Consider the following 22,289-nt stretch of genomic DNA (forward strand, 5'->3'; position numbering starts at 1 on the left):
ATGTGCCTTCCCAGACGGCTCTCTACCGGAGCCTGCGGCCTGGGCCCCATATCCTGAGGGAGGCGCCGGAGGCCCACCTTGCCGCCCGTTCTGGCTTTCCTTGGCCGAAGTCGTGGCTGTTTGGGAAGCCCTCCGTCTTTGCCTTGCTCCTGCCTTATCCGTCACTCTTTCTCCACTGCTCTCTTGTTAAAAATTGGCTTCTTTGGAGCCAGACAGACCTGGGTGGGGTCCTCTTCTCTTGTGTGATTTTGGCAGTTCACTTCCCCTTGCTGCAGCTCAGGAAGGCGGGCTGATGGGCACCCAGCTCTCAGAGCTGGGACAGGGCCCTGAGGTGCTCAGCATGGCGCCTGCAGGGAGCAGAGGCCACACACAATCGCACCAGTTCCCCTCCTGGGAGGGAGAGGGGGGTGTTGTCTGCTTTTTCATCCTCCCTAGCTTTATTCCTCTCTCCCTCTGTAAGTTTCTCCCTTTTGTTCTATTTCTCTTTTCACTCCCTTCCTTTTTCCTCTCTCTGTTTTATCTGTTTTTCTTCTTTCTTTTTTTTTATTTTTAAAATATATTTTTTGTTGATTTTACACAGGAATTGAGAGGGACAGAGAGTTAGAAACGTTGATGAGAGAGAGAGACACCAACCAGCTGCCTCCTACACCCCCCCCACTGGGGATGTGCCTGCAACCAAGGTACATGCCCCTGACCGGAATCGAACCTGGGACCCTTCAGCCCGCAGGCCGACGCTCTATCCACTAAGCCAAACCGGTCCCGGCTATCTGTTTTTCTTAACTGGCATTGGCCTACAGCTGATTTTTCATGTATTGGTTATATTTGAATGTCAGTGTCAGGTTTCCCAATCTTCCTTTTTAAAGTCCATTAGTAAGCCTTTCATTTATCCCTTTAAATAGCTCTTAGGTATCCAAGCCTGGAGGGTCCTGGGCGGCCGAGGTGAGCATTCACCTTTCAGTGACAACAGTGGCCATGCCTCCCATCTCCCCGTCCCCCTCCATAACCCACCATAACCCAGCTAGTTCAGGCCTCAGGCCCTTTCTGTGGCTGCCCCATTCCACCGTGTGCATTTTCGGACGCTGTAAACATCTCAGACGAATGACGTTTCTATGACTTCCTCAGTGTCCTGGGCTGCTCCACTCGGGTCTGCAGGTTAAATGAACTTCGGAACGTACACAGTCCGCCGCCCTCGCCCAGGAGGGTGGCACACCCCGGCCACATCTCAGTAAATCCCCGCCGCCCCGGTAGCAGGCCCCTCTTCCTGCCCCCGCTCCCCTTCCTCCTCGGAACCAGGATGTTTTTTCCTTGCTTTTTATTGTTTCGCTAACCTGGCAGGCCTCCTTAGGTGGAGCCCTGCCACCAGCTTCCTCTCGGGTGTGATCAAATGTGCGGGGTGACCGGGCGGTCTGGTCCCCGTCCTGGCGGCCAGGGTCTCCTCTCAGCCCCTCGGCTGGGTGTTCGGTGTTCTGAGGTTGAAAGGGGCAGAGACACCCCAGGAACAAGGCAGGCACCCCGGGCAGAAAGCCTTTTTGTTGACTTAGTTAATGGAATGAGAATCTCCCGACCTTGGACCCTAGGGCTTTGTCTCAAGTTTTTGTTTTTTTTTTTGTGTGTGTGTTTTTCTTTGTTTAAATCCATGGAATTCATTTCTAAAGTGAAGAGCTTGAGGTCACGACAGGGTCTTCATTTTTCCCTCAGCCTGGGCAGCCAGCCTCTCTGATCGCCCCCCGGGCCACCTCAGGGGCCATTCCTTTTCTGGAAGCCTGACCCCAGTGTGGGTCAGCAGATCCCTGGTCGCAGGTCACTCCCGCAGGCCCGTCTTCCTCCCCGGAGGATGGTCCCTGAAGCGGAGCTGCCCTCTCACGGGGAGGGAAGGGGAGGCTTGCACGCCGGGGAAACTTTATGCTTCCCGTGACGAGAGGAGTCTTTTTTAAAAACTCAGATCGCCGGCCCTCAAGTCCAAACACTTCCCAACGTGCATGGTTCTTCTTAGGGCCTCTCCTTTCAGGGCAAGAACAAGGAAGGAAGCAAAACTCCCCGCGAGCCCCGGACAGTTCAGATCAAGGGCTGAGTCTTTTGTTCACACAAACTCATTTGGCTCCCAAACGCCCTCCACCCAGATTCATGACATCCGCAGCAGCAGCAGCCTTTCAAAACACAGCCCGGCGCACAGGCCAGCCCAGCAGGAGGCTGCCTTTCTGGTGAGGGCGCAGCCACCTGCCCCCCACGCCCCCGGGTTCCTGTGTGCCCCGGAATACCCCACTGCCAGCCATCCGGCCCCGAAATCCCCCTCGTGGAGTTTTCCTGGGGTGAACACTGTGATCTGGAAGGAGGAGTGGGCAGGAGCCCAGAAGGGAGGGTGGGATTCTGGGCTCAGCCCTGCGCCTCCAAATGCTCAGGGCTGCCCCCATCCTCACCCCCCCTCTCCCCCCCTCCCCCCGGAGCCGAGAGGGCGGGCATTGTTGACCTGGGTCCGCTCTCCTGGAAGCGGTGATCTCCTCGAGGCAGATGGGGCCTTGTTTGTGTGTGGTTGATACTCAGTAAATGTATATATAACAAAACATACGTCGTTGTGCCCAAGTGTCATAAACCCCAAAGACTACCAGGGAGCCGAATCCGATGCAATTGCAGAAAGCATGTATTTATTTCAGACTAATCTGAGCTCGGTCCCACTTACACCTGTGACGTGAGAAAGAATTTAACATATCAATGGGTTTTATAGGGGGGTGGTGCCACTCCCTTGGCTGAACTGATTGGTTGGGTTAGGGCTAGGGTCCAGTTACCAGGAGCTGGCCCCGCCCCACCCTGCCCTCTCACCCCACCCTGACCTCTCAACTTAACATCACATTTACCAGGTTAGCCACTTTTCTTCTTCTTCTTCTTCTCCTTCAATATTTTTATTGATTTTTTACAGAGAGGAGGAGAGAAAGTTAGAAACATCGATGAGAGAGAATCATCGATCAGCTGCCTCCTGCACACCCCCTACTGGGGATGTGCCCGCAACCAAGGTACATGCCCTTGACCGGAATCGAACCCGGGACCTTTCAGTCCGCAGGCCGACACTCTATTCACTGAGCCAAACTTTTAAGTGTACAAGTCATTGGCACTGAGCACATTCGTAGTTGATAGATTAAATAGAGAAAGTAGCCGGAGACCGGGATGGCAGGACACAGGCTTTATTGGAGAGAAGGGTACCCCTGCCGGCTGCTTCCACAGAGAGGAGCAGAAGAGAGCGAGGGCCGGGGAACAAGCACCTTTAAGGATAGGGGGCGGGGCTTAGGGCACTCAGAACACGCAGATTGGTGATTAGGGACCTAGGGACTTAGGAATCGGGGTCTTAGGGTATTTGGCAGGTGCTGGTTGGTGGTTCAGAGCTCAGGAATGTCTGGCTGCAGGTGGGGTTTACATCTGTCCATCAACTACAGGAAGGGAGGATCTATCAGTAGTGTTGTGCAAATGTCACCACCATCCATTTCTAGAACTTTTCATCACTCCTGATAGAATCGTAGTAAGTATGACTCCCCATGCTTTCCCTCCCCCAGCCCTTGCTCATCTCTGGTCTCCTGTCTCGATGACTTCACCTGTTCTAGGTACTTCATACAAGAAGAGCCATACATCCATTGTCCTGTTGTGTCTGGCTCGTTTCACTTGTCTTAATGTTCCCAGGTTTCCCCCCTGTGGTAGCCTGTGTCAGATTTTCTTCCCTTTTTAAGGCTAAATAATATCCCAGTGTCTATAAATACACTTTGTTTATCCATCTATCCATTGATGGGCACTTGGGCTGCTTCTACCGTTTGGCTGTTGAGAATACTGTTTCAATAAACGGTGTACATGTATCTGCTTTCAGTTCTTTTTTATTTTTATTTTTTTGAGAGACAGAGAGAGAGAGAAACATCAATCTGTTGGCTCCCATATATGCCCCGGCTGAGAATTGAACCCACAACCTGGGTATATACCCTGTCTTGGAATTGAACCTGCCATCTTTTGGTTTACGGGACAGTGTTCCAACCAACTGAGCCACATGGACCAGGGCCCTGCTTTCAATTCTGTGTGTATACACTGAGCAGGTGATTCTGTGTTTAAAATTTGAGGATCCACCAAATTGTTTTCCACCGCGGCTGCACCATTTTACATTCCACCCGCCATGCAAGAAGTCTCCAATTTCTCCACGTCCTTTCCAACTTGTTATTTTCCTTATTTTTTTTCATAATAGTCATCCTAAGCAATATGAAAGTAAACTTTTTGAATTCATAAATGCCACTCACTGGCTATATCGTGGGTCTTGAACTGCGACTGCCCCTTCTGGAGCCCGATCCTGCCATCCGAGGGTCAGACTAGTGGGTTGCTATGGTCCCTAAGGGTGGTGGTCCATCTTTGGTGACGGATGGGGGCGTCCAAGATAACCCAGCTGATTCCCCAACACGGGCCAGAATGAATGGTGCAAAGTGCTGTGGACGTGAGCTAGTGACGCGGTCTGCAGGCCACACATCAATTAGGGAAGAGCTGCCTGACTTTTCAGTCCGAATTGGTCTTCATATGGGTGGTTAAATCGGAAGTTAAAGAGTTGGCTCTAGCCAAAACCGGTTTGGCTCAGTGGATAGGGCGTCAGTCTGCAGACTGAAAGGTCCCAGGTTCGATTCCAGTTAAGGACATGTACCTTGGTTGCGGGCACATCCCCGGTGGTGGGTGTGCAGGAGGCAGCTGGTCGATGTTTCTCTCTCATCGATGTTTCTAGCTCTCTATCCTTTTCCCTTCCTCTCTGTAAAAAAAAATTAATAAAATATATTAAAAAAAATAATAATAAAGAGCTAGCTCTCCTCGCTACCCTGCCCCTTGTTTTCTGTGTTATCCTGGGAAGGTGACCTTCGTACTGAGCCTCAGCCTTCTCTTCTGTGACGTGGGGTAAGAATTCCTGTCCTGCTTACCACTTAGAATGTCAGGATCTAACAGGCTCGATTTTTAAAAAAATATATATATTTTATTGATATTTTACAGAGAGGAGGAAGGGAGCGAGATAGAGAGCTAGAAACGTCGATGAGAGAGAAACATCTAACAGCTGCCTCTTGCACACCCCCTACCAGGGATGTGCTCGCAACCACTGTACATGCCCTTGACCGGAATCGAACCTGGGACCTTTCAGTCCGCAGGCAGACGCTCTATCCACTGAGCCAAAAACGGTTTCGGCCTAACAGACTCATTTTAAGGCCCCGAAATTACCCCATGAAAAGGGCTTTGCGGGATGTAAATATGTGGGGTTTCTTTACCTGACCTCTGGGAATAAGAGCATCGTTTTATTCTCCATAAAGTTTCTGTGGACCCTCCTTTGGCAGTCCTGTGTCCACGGCCTCTCTCCGCTGCCTCCCAGCACCTACCACCTTCCTGGCCGCTGCTTTTAACGTTGTCCTGTCCTTCCCTCATCACCCGTGTCTCTTTCACGGGCTCTTCTCCTCCCTCCAGACTCAAGTTTCCTTTCTGTCCAGCCCTTGCCCTTCCTTTGCCATCTCCTTGTCCTCCCTTCTGGTCCATTGTCCCCAATATTAACTGCCGGCTGGACCTTTCCCCCGGGAAGTTCCACCCTCACCCCAAACGTCCCATTTCAGAAAGAGGCTTTTCTTGTTCCTCAGCCTTGCCCTCCATCCTGCCTCCGCTCTGTCTTGTGATCCTGCTTTCCACGGCCCGTGAGATTCCTCCCTGACATTGAAGCTGATTTAAAAGTCCTCGTGTGCAGTCTTCCGGGTAATGCCGTGCAGCTGCTGTCTGCAAGTCTGTCTGACTCCAAAGCCCCCGGGATGCTCACCGGCTCCCTCCTCCCGGGGAGACACGCCGTTGGGTGTAAGGCTGAAGTTGAAGGCCAGTGGGAGGTTTTTGGCCCCGATCCCCAGGGTGGGATAGAGTGGCACCTGGGCTCAGAGTGAGTCTCTCTCTGCGGCTGAGCGTGTGACCTCAAATAATCACCTCATCAGTCTGCTCCTCAGTTTCCCCGGGATACCCACCTGACCGGCCGACATGGGCATTCAGGGAGATGACACATGTGGAAACACTTAGCACTCCGGGAAGTCTGAACCTCACGAGGGAAGTGAGCAGAGAGGGCTGGCGCGCCCACTCGGTGCCCCAGACGCCCGGGGCCGTGGCTGGCTGCACTTGACACATGGGGCGGCGTGGGGGCGCCTGGAGGAAATGGCCTCTTTGGATGACAGGGCACCGCCCGTCCACGCCCACTCCGCCGCTCAGAAACAATGCAGGCTGAAATCCCCCGTTCCCGGGGCGGGTGGGTGACGAGGAGTTGACTCTGTAGCAGCTGCTAATTAGGAAATCCTACTCCCAGGCTGTGTCCCGGATGATGCTGGTTCACAAACAGATGTTTCAGGACATTAAGACTCCACAGAAGTGGAAATTGCCGACTGGGGGTGGAGGGGTGTGGGTGGAGGGGGGAGGGGGGGCAGAGCAGGCAAAGCAATAAAACTGCCTTGTTAGTTTCATCTCCAATCATGGTCCACGAGAGAGGGATAGCCTGACCGGGGGGCTGAGTGGAGAGGGAAGGAGGGTATTTCCAGCTCAAAAGCCACTGGGAGATCGGGACAGCTAACCTCCACTGTGAGGCTGGTGGGTGTGGTCGGGTTACCACAGGATGTGAGGGGGATTTAAGCCGCTGTCTCGGACTATCTTGGGGGAGGACTGTCCGCGAAGAGGAGTACCAGCTTCTGCCGAGCCCCTCTGTCCCAGCCTGTCCCCTGAGTGTCTGGCGGGCACAGCCTCTTTTTTTCACTCCCCGTCTGGCCCAGGCTCTGCGGCCTGAGCATCCCTTCTCCTTCCCACTTCTCCCGGGCATTTCTCTTCCCCCGAGACCTCTCCCTGCCGCGAGGGTCTCTGTCCCGTCCTGTCCACTTTTCTCTGAATTGCTCTCCCACTCGGAGCCACACACCGGATTCAACGACCCTAGCCCTAAGCAACTCAGGGCTTCTGAAAGGAATCCGTCCTTTGCCTGGAATAAATATTGTAGCATTTGACCCGTCGTTCTCCCTGACATACAACAAGGGATGGTGCCCCGGCCAGCGGGACAGCAACGTGGGAGCGAGGAGACACCTGGAAGGGAATGAGGGAGGACAGGAGACGCGGAGAAATGGAGGCAAGACAGGGTTCTGATCAAGCCTCAAATTTTATTTGTTGCAGCCGCAATATATGCACACAGGTTGTAGGGGGAAGTTGCCACGGAGACATTCCAGGGCGGGGAGGGTTGTGTATCAGCCGGATGTGTCTGCAGGGGAGGATACAGGCAGAGATTCTCCCGGCGCAGGGCGAGTTATCACAACAGGTGTGCCTTGCTTAATGGCCAGATATGCTGCTAGGCATTTAGATTGTTTCTAGTTAATTGCCACACCGCAGCTTGTCACATGAGTTCTGGTAAGTCAGAAACTCAGTGTCTAAGATGGAGGTGTCTTTTAAGATGTAGTCACTAATTCTTTTTCGGCTCCCGACAGGATGGTGTAAAGCACTTGGGTGTTCACAGTCAACTGAGACCTTGCGTGGCAGACGGTGGGCTGGGTGCCGCCTGCCCCCCTCCCCCGCTTTGTTAATCCCTCATCAGAGGCATAGTTCAAGGGCAATAGCCGAGGGGGAGGGACATCAGAGTTCACGGGGCAGCAGGAACTCCAGGCAGTGACATCCAGGGGCCAGTCATGCCAGCGGCGCTCACCCTGTGCCCCAGGGTCTCCCTGCACCTGCCAGGAGGGGTCCAGGGAGCCGAGCAGGAGCCAGGCGGCACCCAGCAGCCGCTCAGCCGGCCTCAGTCCTTTCATCAGCATGCACGCCACCCTTTCAGGAGGGCTTGGGTGGGGCCTTCCCCTCTGGGACCAGCTCTGATCTGCTGCCTGGAGATGGACTGGGAGACTGAGCCACGGCTGGTTAGCAGTGCCGCCACAGCTGTCCGCACAGCTGTTTGTCCATCGCCCATAGCCCTCCATCTGTTGAGCAGCTGTGATGGGTATCGCTCACTCTGTACCGGATACTGTTCGGAGCTCTCGCGGGTACTGTTACTGCCCAGGGAGGCAGTCCTCTCACTGTCCCCTTTTTACAGAGGAAGAAGCCAAGGTCTTGTCTAAGGTCGCAGGGCCTGTCAGAGGGAGAGCCAGAAGTCCCATCCTGACAGCCTGACTCGCACCACCGTCTGTGTTAGCACTGCCTGTCTTACTAAGAAACGGAGTTCTCGGTCCAGGCATGGCGCCGGAGGCAGGCTCTTTTCCTTCTAGACGAGAGGGCGTTTGCACAGGGAACACACATTCACATGTAAGGGTAACATAAGCGACTTTTTCACGTTGCCTCCAGGGCCCCCCGAGGGAAGGAAGAGAGAGATCCTTAGATAAAGGGCAAAAAATTAAGAGTTTCTCACCGGTGTAGGCAGCGGTGGCACCCTGACCCGGGGAAGAGGGTGGAGGTGGCGTCACAAAGGCAGGTCTCAGTTCAGCAGGACCTGGAAGGGGCGGCACTCGCCTGGGTTGTGTGTTGTGTGTGCTCGGGAGGGGCGGTCCCTGGCGCCTCTCTGGGATCAGGCCTCCAGCCCAGGCCACCGCTGGTGCCGAGAGAAGTGAGGATCCAGCGGCTGAGTGGTCCAGACACAAGTCAGGTCATCAGTCCTTCAGGTGAGCAGTCACAGGCCACTCACATGCTTCATAAATGGCACGGAAGCCCAGACCCAGATATTAATTAGCAACTTGTGTGAACCAGCTTTATATTTAAGTCTACAGGCCTCACCTCCCTTAGGGGGCAGGTCTGGGGACCAAAGATAAGCCTATCTCAAGGTGGCTTGCGGACCTGGAGATACCAAGATACCAACTCTTTTTTTGTTCTTTCTCTTAGGAGATGCATTTTTTAAAAAAGATGTGGTGTGTGTTTGTTTTTAATTCTCACCCAAGGACTTGCCTAAATAGAGGGAGGGATGGAGGAAGAGAGAGAAAACATCAATGCAAGAGAGAAACCGTGATCGGTTACCTCCCAGGATCAAACCCACAACCATGGCCGAGAACAGAACCGGCAGCCTTTAGGTGCCCAGGACGGCAGCCCACACTGCGGGCCACTCCTGCCGGGCGTTAAGAGATGTGCTTTTAATAACACGGGATCATATGGCTCACTCTACTTTGTGATTTATGTTTTTACTTAATAATAGAGGGTGAACATAATACATATGTAAAACTATTACTAATATATTTTGGCCTGTTCTTCAAATTTTTTATTTTCTCATAATTAAGTTAACCAACTCCCCATTGCAGACATATAAGTCATTTCCAATTTTCGTTTTTGTAAACAATGCTGTCATAAATTTTCTCATGCCTGAAACTTTGTGTACCTCTTTAATGATTTCCTTGGAATTAATTTCCAGAAATGGAATCCCTGGGTCAAAATATGGGCCCATTTTTAAAGCTTTTGTGATGGATTACACAATTTCTTCTGAGAAAGAATGTGCTCCCATGACGTTTTTACCAACATCATACACAAGAGTCCGTTTTCAGGTGTACAGCATGGTGGTTAGATAATCATGTACTTTCTAAGTGGTTTCTCCTCTCCCCCCCTCCCTCCCCAATATTTCAAGTACCCACGGTAACAAATATCCATTTTCTCTGTACCTACTATGACACGAGGTGCAATTTTTTTTAAATCTGCCAATTTCATAGGAAAAGAAAAGATATAAACATTCAAAAATGTCTTTTCTAGTTTGCATTATTTTATTTCTTTTCAACAATACTTTCATATATTTTTCTTCTCCACTTAACTTCTTTTGTGAATCATGCATTCATGTTCTTTGTCCGTGAGATGTACACCTTGGGAATGTGAAAGAGTCCTTCATGAATTAAGAATGCTAAACTTGCCGAAACCGGTTTGGCTCAGTGGATAGAGCATCGGCCTGCGGACTGAAAAGTCCCAGGTTCGATTCCGGTTAAGAGCGTGTACCTTAGTTGCGAGCACATCCCTAGTAGGGGGTGTGCAAGAGGCAGTTGATCGATGATTCTCTCTCATGGATGTTTCTAACTCTCTATCCCTTTTTCTTCCTCTCTGTGAAAAATCAATAAAATATAGTTTTGTGTTTTTTTTTTAATGCTAAACTTAGCATGTACTGCAGACATTTACTCCGGTTTGTTATTCAACTTTTATAAATTTTTACTTTTATTTTTATCCAACTTATACATAGTATAAAAACCAGATATGTATTCTATAAAGCTATTATAGAACCCTGCCCACTCCTACTATCATCATTTTCTACTTCCTAGAATCAACCATTTTCAACCCTTTTAACTGATTCTCTTTGTGATTACATTCAGCTATGTAAATAACATGCTTCTGTTGCTATTTATTGATATTTTTGTTTTGGTTTTAGGCAATAGTCATAGATTTCTCTCAATGGAAATTTTATATCACTTCAAGCTCTACCACTCAGAAGTGACATACTGTATTTCTATTCCGTATGGTTGAATTTGAAGAACTTCAAAATGCATTGTTGACATGATTTAAAGTTACCTTTCTCCTATAATGTGATTCTGATTGTACCCTCCCAATTTATGTGCTGTGGTTAGCCAGGATTTGCTCTTATTTTGTTAATCCCACAAGTGAGAAATTTTTATAAATCCATTATTTCTTTCTATTTATGCACATGTTTACCATTTTCTTTGCTCATTATTTCTTCTTGCATCTCATAGCTTTCATCCAGGATTATTTTTCTTCTGCTTGAAATAAATTCTCCATAATTTTCTTTAGTGGATGTGGTTGATAAACTCAAATTTGACTGAAATGTTTCTATTTTGAAACATAGTCTTCAAGATGTTTTTCAAAGATAGTTTTGCCGAGCATTCAATTCTATTTTTCCTTTCTCAGCACATTGAAACTATCCAATGTCTTTTGGCTTCCATGACTGCTGTTGAAAAGTCAGCAGTTAGACTGTCATCTTCTATAGATGGCTTGTCATTTTTTTCATGTGGGAGTTTTTTAAGACCTATTTTTTCCCTGTGATTTTCTGCAGTTTCACTATGACAGGGGTTTATATTTCTTTTTCTATTTAGGTCTCCAAGGATTCATACTTTTTTTTATTTGTTCTGTAAAGTTCTCAGCCATTACCCTGTGGAATGTTGCCATTTCTTCTTGATTTCTCTTCTGTTAGAACCACAGTTAGATATATGTTGGACTTTCTCACTTTATCTTCCTTTTGTATCTTCACCTGGTTTTCATATTGTCTGTCTTTTTATGTCATCTGGGCATTCTCTTGTAATCCTTAATTCTCTTTTTAACCACATTTAATCTGCTGCTGCATTTTCTAATTTTAATTATTATATTATTTCATTTCTAGAATTTCCATTTAGGCTTTTTAAAAAGACATTATTTATAATTTTCTCTCATTTTCAGTTTCTTAGTTATTTTAATGTAATTTTATGTACTTATATTTTTAGTCTGATAATTCCAATATTTGAAGTCTTTGCTTGTCCAGTTTGCTGACTTAGGTCCATGGATACCTTTCCCCTGTATATTTTGTGACTTTTTTTGTCTACTGTGGTCTCTTATTCCTTAGAATTTATCAGTAAATTATGAAATAGGATTGTGGTCATATTCATTTAGAGAGCATTCACAGTTGTTTCTGCCAGGTACCTGAAGGCACTATATATCAGGACCACTATTTCCTGTGTGTGTGTGTGTGTGTGTGTGTGTTCAAGACCACTTTTAAGCACATTTGGCTTGTGTACCCAACATAGATATTTTGAGTTTGTGCTTCACTGAGGCCAGCTTTATGGCTACAAATTCTGGGCTGAGATTTCTTTTTCTTTTGCCTAAGATCAGGATTGAAGGACCTTGCTGTTTTCCTTCTGCAGGACAGGTTGGTTTCTGTCTGCCTGACACCCAGGGTATAGCTCTGGTTCCCGCTTGATACAGCAGTTTCCTCTCAGACTCCCTCCCTGAGAGTTTTGTCTTCTGTCTCTTGCATCCTCGTAGCTCTCAGAGCAGAATTTCAAGGTCGCAAATGTTGAGCAGGTGCCTCAGGGAAGCTGCCAGCTTCAGAATTAGCTTACCTCCCCCTCTGCGGCCCCCATGAATTTCAGTTCTTGCTTCATTTTTGGCCTCAGAAGATTAAATTCTTGTCAATGCAACAATACATTCAGATATATTTTTAAAACTATTTTATTCAGCACTTTGTATTTAGTGGCAGGGTTATTTGGGAACCTCAGGACTATCGTCTGTCTACCTTTTAGTTTTGTTTATAGTGTGCATTTTTTTCTTCTTCCAGGGAGAGTGTTTCTATGCCAGCCATGTCCTGTTTCCCGTGGCTACTCTTTTCCTTTTGGAGGCTGCAGTGGTGTTCCTTCACTTGACTGGGGTCTGGGACGCCCACTCCTTACCCCTAAAGAAGTGGGCAGGGCTGCCTCCTCGGAGGCCCAGCTGCATAAGTCTCTCACGTTCCTCTCAGGGTATAATCCAGCTAAATTCATTTCCTTGTCTTTGCTCGTGGCTTGCTCGCTTTGGGGCATGGGTTTTGAGTCCCTTCTGTCTTCCCGTAATCACGTGTTTCCTGGTCTTTGAGAATAACGCCTCTCGTTGTACCAAGAGGACGGAGAAAGCATCCTTCAACCTCTTCCCCTCCTCTTGGGAGGCCAGCTTTCCTCCGCAGCTCAGACAGGAAGAACGAAGGGAACAGATCAGATGGGTCACTGCTCTTCACAACCTGAGTGTCAAGTTCAACCTAGGGACTTTGCAGCTGCCCCCGGAAACACCCCCCCGCGTCCCATTTCTGGGTGAGTTGGTGCCGTGCCTGTCGGGGGCTGGGCCCCAGAGGAGCACAGATGCCCGGACAGCGTCCCCGCCTCTTCAGGAAGCTTCAGCTGATGACCGCTTACAGGAAACAGAATAGGAAGCATGAAAACAGCAATCTCAAGGGATCGGGGGAGGAAATGACTCCCTTAGGAAAGTTTGTCAGGATCTCTTATGGAAGTTTTTATGTCCACCACCCTTCCAACCCCACTGCTCCCGGTGGGCGTGGTCCAGAGTGGGGAAATGCTGAGGACGATGGGTCTAGAATTGCACTGTCCAATGTGGTAGCTGTTGTGGCTGTTGAGCTCTTAAAGCACGGCTCATAAATATACTCGCTGGATTTTAAAAGTTTAATTAAAAAAAAAAAAAGGCAGATATCGCAACAATTTTTACACCAATTAGATATTGCAGTGGTACTATTTTGGATGTCAGGTTAAATAGCATATTTAACCAAATGAATTCCTCCTGTCCCTTTTCACTCTCTAAAACGTGGCGACTAGAAAATTTAACGTTACATCTGTGACGCGCCTTCTCGGGTTGGACTTGGGTGTCCACTCACCTGCTCTGACTTTGCCCTCTCTCCTTGATAAATGACCTTGACACTACAAGGCGATTTCCTCTGTGCCCAGTTTTACCCTCAACGTTAACTTCCTCCTCACAGCATTGTTAACCAACCACCTCTTTGTGATCCTCTTGGGAGTAAACGATCACTTAAAATGCTTTCTAATATGCATTCCTAGTTTATAGACTCCACGCAATAGTGCATCCTCAGAGGCACCGTTTCCTCAGCACCTCTGACCTGGAAGTAAGCGAGAACGGGGGATTGGCTCTGCCATGCCTCCTCTCCAGCACTTCACCTTCCAGCTGAGCACAGCTGAGCGCCGAGGGCATGGGCTTCGAGCCGGCTTCCTGGTGACTTCGGCAAAGTGGGGGGGAGAGGGGGAGCACCTACCTCCCTAAGTGCAAGGATTACATGAATGGGCGCATGTGAAGTGTGTACATTAGTGATTGACACACACACACACACACACACACACCACAATTCCCTTTACTATTAATTTTAACAAAACAAGATCATACTCTAGATTCTATTTTGAAGCCTGTTGTTTTAACTCAATGGTACCTGTAGAATATCTTTATTTGATAACATAGTTTTTAGTGACTTCATGTATCCTTTCATATGGATATGCTGCAACTGGTTTAATTGATCTGCTACAGGAATTTTAGGTTCTTTCTTCCCTCCCTTCTCTCTTCTCCCCTTCTCCTTCTCCTCCTCCTCCTCCTTCTCCTCCTCCTCCTCCTCCTCCTTCTTCTTCGCGCTCTCTCTCTCTCTCTCTCTCTCTCTCGTCTCTCTCCTTCCTTTCTTCCTCCATTCCCATGAAGTTACTGCATCAAACCCATGTACATTACTAAGGCTTTGGTAAAATGGCCAAATCCTCACATGCTTTCCCAGAACGATGCATGTCCTGCCCCCTGTCTACAAGAGTAGGTGTAGGATTAAGAGCAGCCAGCTGTTACCCACTCCCATCGAGAAGGCACATTCACAGCCCCGTGCTCATGAAGACCTGCCTTCCCTCCGCTCACACCTGACCTGCGCCCCATGCCCGCCCTGAGCCTGCTCAGCCGCCAGGGTCCCAGTCCTCTTCCCTGAGTCTCTCTGTTTTCATCATTCGTTCCACGTGCTGTAAAATCTAACCCCATATACTATCGTTGCTTCCTAATTTCTCCCATTGGATTGATTATAAGAATATTGACTGTAGAGGGTAGGTGGTGGGCGGCTGGGGAGAAGAGAGGTGAAAATATTATCCTTGAATCCACTTCTTACGGACAAAGCTGCTCATGGTTTCTGAAGGTCCCTTTGTCTTTCCAGAAGCCAGCAGCTTCTCAGCGTTTTCTGTTTGTTTCAGCTGCTGTAAGGAACCACACAGGAAACATCACCTTTGATCAGAACCAAGTGGGCTTTTCCACGTTGGCCTCCAAGGAGGGCGTGAAGGTTCAGACCCCCGACCAGAGCCACGCTCCTTCAGAGGCTCCAGAAAACTCCACTCCGCGCGCCGGAACAGCGGGGGCCGGAGGAACAAACCGCGCCCCGAGGAGGACGAAGGCCACCACTTCCCCTGCTGGGCCCCAGCGAGCAACGGCTCTGCCTTCCCCGAGCAGCCCCTCAGGTGAGTGTGTGCTGACGACGCCCACTTCACGGAGATAACGGTTTCTGCCGGTCTCCTCACTCCCTCCCTGGTACCATCGCAGGGTCCTGGGTGGGGATCCGCCCTCTGACTTGGACTGTACGTGGGGCTCCCTGAGGTGAACCGAGTTAGAAGTATCAACCAGACCAGGGTGCCGATTTGCTGAGAGGCCTGTCCGGTCCCAGATAGTCTACGTCCCAGGGCCGGTCTGAATGCAAACATCGCCCAGGGACCCTGCCGCCCACACGCTGCAAGTATCAGAGGCTCTGTGCGGTGGGATGTGTGGCTGCGTGTGCGTGTTTGTGTGCATGCGTGCGTGCACGTGTGTGTGTGTGTGTGTGTGTGTGTGTGTGTGTGTCGATGTGGCTCAAATAGATGTTCCTGCTCCAGTCAGCACAGCTGGTGGTTTGCTGTTTTTAGCAAAGGCTTTCAGAAGAGGCCGGGGCTAGATGAACAAGATTTGATTGAGGAAGGAAAGCCAGAAAATGAGTGCTGATTAAGTCCCTGCGACACACACACAGCGTGTCTGGTCTCAGTCCTCACGTGATCCTCCGCGTAGGAATTTGGAAATGGAAGCTCAGAGAAGTCAGCCTATCGAATGGGTGTAGTAGGTCAAACAGCTAACAGGTTTCAGAGCCGGGACCTGAGCCTCAGTGTGTGTGCCTGAGGGAGATGCCAGAGCAGCAGAGGGGTGGGCGCCTGGACCACGTGAGGGACACTATAGGGAGAGAAGTGTGGGCTCTTCGTGGGGCTGCGAAGCCAGCAGCCTCCCTTGGGGGAGGCGTGAGTCCCAGAGGAGAGGAGCCACGGTGGGTGGTGGTTGGGGATGGGGACAATTATAGAGGACTTTAAAAGGCTGCAGTCAAGATTTGCTGTAGTTGCCGAAACCGGTTTGGCTCAATGGATAGAGTGTCGGCTTGTGGACTGAAGGGTCCTGGGTTTGATTCCGGTCAAGGGCATGTACCTTGGTTGCGGGAGCGTCCCCAGTAGGGGTCTTGCAGGAGGCAGCTGATTGATGACTCTCTCTCATCGATGTTTCTAACTCTATCTCTCTCCCTTCCTCTCTGTAAAAATCAATAAAATATATTAAAAAAAAAAAAAAAGATTTGCTGTAGTGGCCAGAGATCCTGAAGGTTTCTGATCCAGACAGTGACATGATTGAAGTGAACTGGGGAGGAGTCACCTGGCAGGCAGTATAAGAGGTCTGGGGAAGGAGATGGGCAGAAGGGAACCTGGAGTCTGGGGGACCTGGCTCTGACCGGGAGATCTGCTGGTGGGACATCATTGTTGCTGTTTGCTTTCGGCCCTGGGAAGGTTTCCCCTGCCAGCCAGCAGTTCAGGGTTGGAAGGAGGACGTGCCCCTTCTTACCCAGAGAGCAGAACCTCTTGGGGTTCCCTGGCGAGGGAGAAGGGGCTCCCCGAAGAAGTGACCGTGCAGACCCAAGTGGCCACTTCAGTTCTGAGCCAGGCCTCTCGTCCTGCCGTGGAGACGGGAGAAGAGGCCTCACTCTCCAGGAAGGGGAATTCCTCAGAGCCAGAGCTCTCCTGGCTGCTTTCCTCCAGGACCTGGGCTTTCTCCCCGCCCTCGGGTCTCTGCAGGTGAGCACCCGTCCCCATCCCCGCCTATTACATTATCCTATAGAATAAAAGCCTAATATATTAAGTGTCCGGTTGGCTCTTCAACCAATCAAAGCGTAATATGCTAATGATATGCTAAGGCCGTTCAACCGCTCGCTTTGATGTGTACTGACCACCAGGAGGCAGATGCTCTGACTGGTAGGTTAGCTTGCTGCTGGGGTCAGGCCGATTGAGGCTGAGTAAGATGGACTAGACACACCCTGGAGCCCTCCTGCGGCCCCTCCCCGGCTGGCCACCCTCTCTGAATGACTTGGCAGTCATTCAGAATAGAAGTAAATAGACGTGCATAGCCAGACTTGCTTGTCACAGGGGCCAAGGGGAACAGACATTAAGCACAAAATGCAAAGTATTTGGGGTAAAAGTACAACCCACACAATTGATCTCAGTGTTGAAGTTCATCTTTAAAATATATTTTCTTAAATAGCTGGTCTGGTGGCTGTTCTAGGCCTTTCTGTCCACCACCCCTTGCTTTTCCCTCTCCCCCCCGCCACATACATACACATACACATACATACATACGCATACATACATCCATAGCAAAGTCTAAGTGTTGCTGGTGTGAATTCTCACACAGGAGGCCACATGCCAGGGTGAATGAAGTGGTGAGCCTTGTATCATTGGATTGGGAGTTAGATTTGTTGTTTTTCACTGTTGCAAAAGTTTCTTTCAGTGGCAAGGATCACAGATATGCATTTTTCTAGGCATCATTTAAAAAAAAATATGTTTTCATTGATTTCAGAGAGAGGAAGAGAGAAAGAGAGACAGAAACATCAATGATGAGAGGGAATCACTGATGGGCTGCCTCCTACACATCCCTTATTGGGGATCGAGCCTGAAACCTGGGCATGTGCCCTGACCAGGAATCAAACCGTGACCTCCTGGTTCATATGTCAATTCTCATTCATTGAGCCACACTGGCCAGGCTAGGCATCTTTTTTTTCTTTTTTTTTTTAAATCATACAACACAGGTGTTCGCAAGGCTGCAGGGGTGGAGCACTCACCTTCCTGCCGTTTCAATTCCTCCTCATCAGCTCAGTCTCGCTCAGATGTCCCCGTTCCACGAAGCCTTTCTTCAGCCCCCCACCCTGTGTCACGTACCTTGTCTAGCTAGGTTATCAAATGCCTGTCTGCCCCGATGGCTCACAATCCTCTTGAGCACATTGGTGGTGCCTGTGTTTCTCTTAGGTGCCCCGCTGCCCGGAGCAGGTATGGGCAATGTCATGGGTGCAGCATACGCCCAAGTACCACCCAGACCCGGGCCAACGAGGACGCTGGGAACGGCCCACCTCTGCTCGTCCCGGAGGTTTTGCGCCGACGTGGGGCACGCTGCAGCCACAGGCGCTGTCACCCCTGTGCCCGGGGAGCGGGGCGGAGAGGGCTGCAGGTGTTCCTGGGAAAGAGAAGTCAGGCTGCTTTAGAACTCGCCACTTCAGAACGTGTGGGGGTCAGAGGTTGTGAGAAGTGCTTTGGAAGACGAGGGGTTTGGGTTGATGTCATCCCAGTGAAAGCCGAGTCCCGAGGTCCTCTCTGCGATGCTATTTAAAGCCACCGCTTCCTGCCCCGGGGGCTCCGGAGCCCGCTTCCTGCCCGCCGGGACGTGTGTGATTGACGATCCATGTCTCTCAGAGATTGCTTTTTAAGATCGTCCTCAAACGCCGGTGAGACGGATGAAAGCTGCGGCCCTTCCCAGCGTCAGAGCCCTGTGGTTCGGTGACTCACAGCCAAAGCCACTAAACGGCGGGAAGGAAGCGTTTTTGGAGAAGCCACACTTGGGCTCTGATCAGGGCCATTTACTATTTATAAGTGAAATTCAGCCCGTGACTGTGGTGTAGCTGAAAATCGGCTGGTGTTTCTGACTTGACTGCCCTTGACTCTGTGGTCCCCTGTAATTCTTCCACATTAAAAAAATAACGCTTGGTCTTCCGATTCCTTCTGGAACCTCGTGCACCTCACTTCAAAGAGTAGCGCCCGGTCTCTCCAGTGCTCGGGTCCTTCACGGGGCCTTTCTCTTCCTTCTCTGAGAACTGGATGTTCTGTGCAGGGTGGAGTCCCGCCTCCTTCTCAGATGCTGAAGGGGGAACTGCTGCTATTAAATGAGGGGGTCGCCAGGCCCCAGGAAGTCTGGATCCCGCCACCAGCCTCCTCTCCTCCCTGTGGGGGTGCAGGGGGGACAGGCCCAGGGACCTAAAGCCAGCTAAGGAACAAAGTTCTGCTTCACTTTTCAGGCGGGGCTGGTTAATAAGGTGACCAGACAGTCCTGATTTTTAACAATTTGTCCCGCGTCCTGCAGAGTTTTAAAAAAGTCCAAAAGATTTAAAAGATTCTTTCCAAAAATCGGGACTTTTTTAAAACGCCGAGGGACATGGGACAAATTGTTTAAAATCAGGACTGTCCCGCCAAAAGCGGGACGTCTGGTCACCTTAGGCTAGTACCCACTCACCGGCTAACTAGAGCCCCGGTGTGCCTCCTCCCTCCCATTGCATCTGCAGCTTGAGATTCTACTCTCTGTTTCTGGCCACAGGATCCAGAGGCTCCAGGCAGATGGGCAAGAGTGCTGAGAGGGCTGGCGGGACTTGTCAGGAGCCGATCTGTAGAACAGAAGTGAAGAGGAGGGGAGGTGGAGAGGTGTGTCTTTTGACACTTGGCCACTCCAGTCACTAATAAACGTGGCTCAGTGAGGCCCTGGCACTTCCACTGGTCAGATGAGTGGCGCTCCTCATGGCGGAAGGGGGGGGGGCAGTAGGGGGCAGCCCAGGGAGAATGGGGCTCCTTATTTGAAACATGAAGGGATGCGAGCAGATGATCCTGAAGAGTCTTTCTAGTTTCAGCATCTGTCACTCCAAACACACCAGCCTTTTCACCCGGTGCCTCCTTACCCCCGCACTCTGCTGTGCAGAAGCAGGCATGGGCACACCCTCTTCTGAGGCTCGGGAGCCAGGAGTCATTTGCTTCCCACAAGAAGTCGTCTGGCAATGAATGGATGCATGCAAGCAGGTGCAGGCCCAGAGAGCTAAGTCAGATTTAGAAAAGGAGATGGGAAGCCATTTGAAATTATTTTTTCTTGCTGCTTTACTTTTTTTTTTTGCTGCTTTATATCTTCCTATACTTTCCATAATGACCATATATTATCCTATGTAATAAAAGCCTAATATATTATGTGTCCGGTCATCTGGTTGGCCCTTCAAAGCTTAATATGCTAATGATATGCTAAGGCTGTTCAACCGCTTGCTTGCTATGATGTGCACTGACCACCAGGAGGCAGATGCTTCGACTGGTAGGTTAGCTTGTTGCTGGGGTCAGGCCCATTGGGACTGAGCGAGACAGGCCAGACACACCCTGGAGCCCTCCTGCAGTCCCATCCTGGCTGACCAACCTCTCGCATCTGTCTGCGCCCCGATCGTGCACTGGTAGGGTCCCTCGGCCTGGCTGCGCCCTCTTGCAATCAGGGACCCCTTGGGGAGATGTCCAAGAGCCAATTTCGACCCAGGAGTGGAACTACTGGTCACTATGATGTGCACTGACCACCAGGGGGCAGATGCTCAACGCAGGAGCTGCTCCCTGGTGGTCAGTGCGCTTCCACAGTGGGGTGCCGCTCAACCAGAAGCCGGGCTCACGGACTGGGAGGTCTGCTGGTGGAACATTTATTGCCTCTGCTGCAGTTGGCCATCCCCCAAGCTCCTGGACTGGAAGAGGGTGCAGGCTGGGCTAAGGGAAAAAGGGAAAGGGAAAAACTAAGTAAAGCAACTGACAGGGAAAAACAGTTCCTCTTTGGAAGGTGGAAAGAGATATGTGTGTGTTGAATTGTGGGAGAGCAGCGACAATGGAGCAACTAAATTTAGTGCCGAGCTTCCTGGAAACCAGGGCAAAAAGGGAAACCGGGCGGGGCATGAGATTGCTGTCTGATAAGGTAAGCATACAATTCCATCCGCGGGCATACGTGTTTTGGGGGCAGTACATTCTAAGAGGGATATTTATATAAGCAGTGCTGAGAATCATAATAGAACATGCCATCCATTGCTGGTTTGTAGAAATAGTGCTAATGTTCTTTAGAAGGCGGTATTTTATATAGATCCTCGATTGGAGCTGCCGGTGTAATGATGGATCTCGACTCATGGAAGTTATTTCTGTAGGCACTGAGCTAATGCGGTCCAGGTAGATTGCTTTGTGGCGATTTCACTTTGTAAAAAGAGAGCATAGGTCACGGGGAGGTAGCCTATGTCTCTCAGAGCTGAGCCGCTTCGGCTGGATTGTTGGCAGGTTCTGGGTAGCAGCCAGGCCCAGGGTGAGCGTTCTGATGTGGGCCTGAGGCCCCGTGTTTGTGCTGGGAGGGGAGTCTGACCCTCACACGTGGCCAGCCGGGGAGGTGTTCTCTTCACCTCCTGTATGGAGTCAGGGCGCGGGCTTGTTTCTGCTCCCCCCTGGCTGGTCTCCCCGGTTTTGAACGGCTGCTGTGCGGACAGGCATGAACAAGGAGAGGCGGCTACTAGCTCATCGTTAGAGCTGGCCTGTTCGCTTAGAAACGCAGTAAACGCCCCCCTGTGTGCAGGCGCTCAGTTAGCGGTGTGAGCGCGACCGCCGACTAGTGTGACGGAACATGTTGTCTTTTCAGTAAGAGGCAGCACGCCGAGGAAGCCTTCACACTGCTGCAGAGCCGGAACCTAGAGGGCCTCGTGAGGTTACGTGGCACAGCACATGAAGTGCTTCCTTGGCACAGTACATACAGGTGCACACACAGTCCTGGCCCGCCGCCGTGGCCAGTCTGTGGCAGCTTTTCATGATGACGATAACGAGTGGGCGAAGCAGATGCTCCACAGAGCCCTCGGGGTCAGGGAGGACACGGCCACTTCCTTCTGTGACCGTCGGCATCGGTGCCTGTTGTCGTGTTTCTGTCCGTGGCTTTGCTGGACAGGCAGTCATGCCGAGTCCAGTGTAACCACTGCTGCACATTGAATTGACGAAATAATAAAGTTTCCTGGGAATGGCAGTGCCTTGGAAGAGCAACTGGCAACCCAAGGAGGATGCAACTTGATGGATTTACTTATTTATTTATTTTTTATTTTTTGAGGGGCAGAGGGGTATACTAGGCTGGTCTGATACCCATGTGTGGCATCGGAGGGGGCATATCTCCACTGCAGAGGCCTCCTGTGAGAAGCAGGGGGTCCCAGGCCCACACCAGTCCCCTAGAGCCGGGAATAGAAGCCCCTGTAATTTCGGGCAGTAAAAACCAGCAGGGGTTATGGCTGAGGGACATGGAGGCTGCTGGAGACCCAGGCAGTCCGTCTTACAGGGCTGGCACCTTGAGCTCCTGTGCCGGGCAGCAGCGTTGGCTCAGAGGAGAAAGAACTGGGCTGTCTGGTGTGAGGGCAGGGACTCGGGCGTGGCTTTCCCTCAGACAGAGGTGCTGGTACGAGTCTTTGTTTCCGGGCTGGGACCCCCTCCCTCGGCAGAGCGGCCTGGCAGCCCTGTCTGAGTTCCCATAGGGTGGCTCCGTGTTCACCACACTAGGACGATTCCCCGAGCCCATCCCGTCTGCACCCACACCCAAGCTGTTCGCAGCTCCTTTTCCACATGAAGGGCCTGTCCTGGCTCAGACTTCAGACTTAACCTAAAGTCTCCTAACACAAGCAGCCGCTGGCGTCAGGGTGCCCCACACCTACCCGTAAGAGGCCCAGGCGCCCTCGCTGG

At 50.7% G+C, this 22,289-nt stretch overlaps 1 protein-coding gene across 1 annotated transcript in view; it reads left to right on the plus strand.

The window, feature by feature from the left end:
* HEG1 (heart development protein with EGF like domains 1) overlaps positions 1-22,289 on the plus strand; it is a 99,012-nt gene that overhangs the window by 17,406 nt on the left and 59,317 nt on the right. Inside the window, exon 2 of the mRNA XM_084871501.1 lies at positions 14,688-14,948. Within this exon, the coding sequence (XP_084727627.1) occupies positions 14,688-14,948 (261 nt within the window). The remainder of the gene's footprint in view (positions 1-14,687; positions 14,949-22,289) is intronic.

The sequence above is a fragment of the Pipistrellus hanaki genome (genome assembly GCF_964339955.1).
Source record: "Pipistrellus hanaki genome assembly, chromosome: 2".
NCBI classification, from domain to species: domain Eukaryota; kingdom Metazoa; phylum Chordata; class Mammalia; order Chiroptera; family Vespertilionidae; genus Pipistrellus; species Pipistrellus hanaki.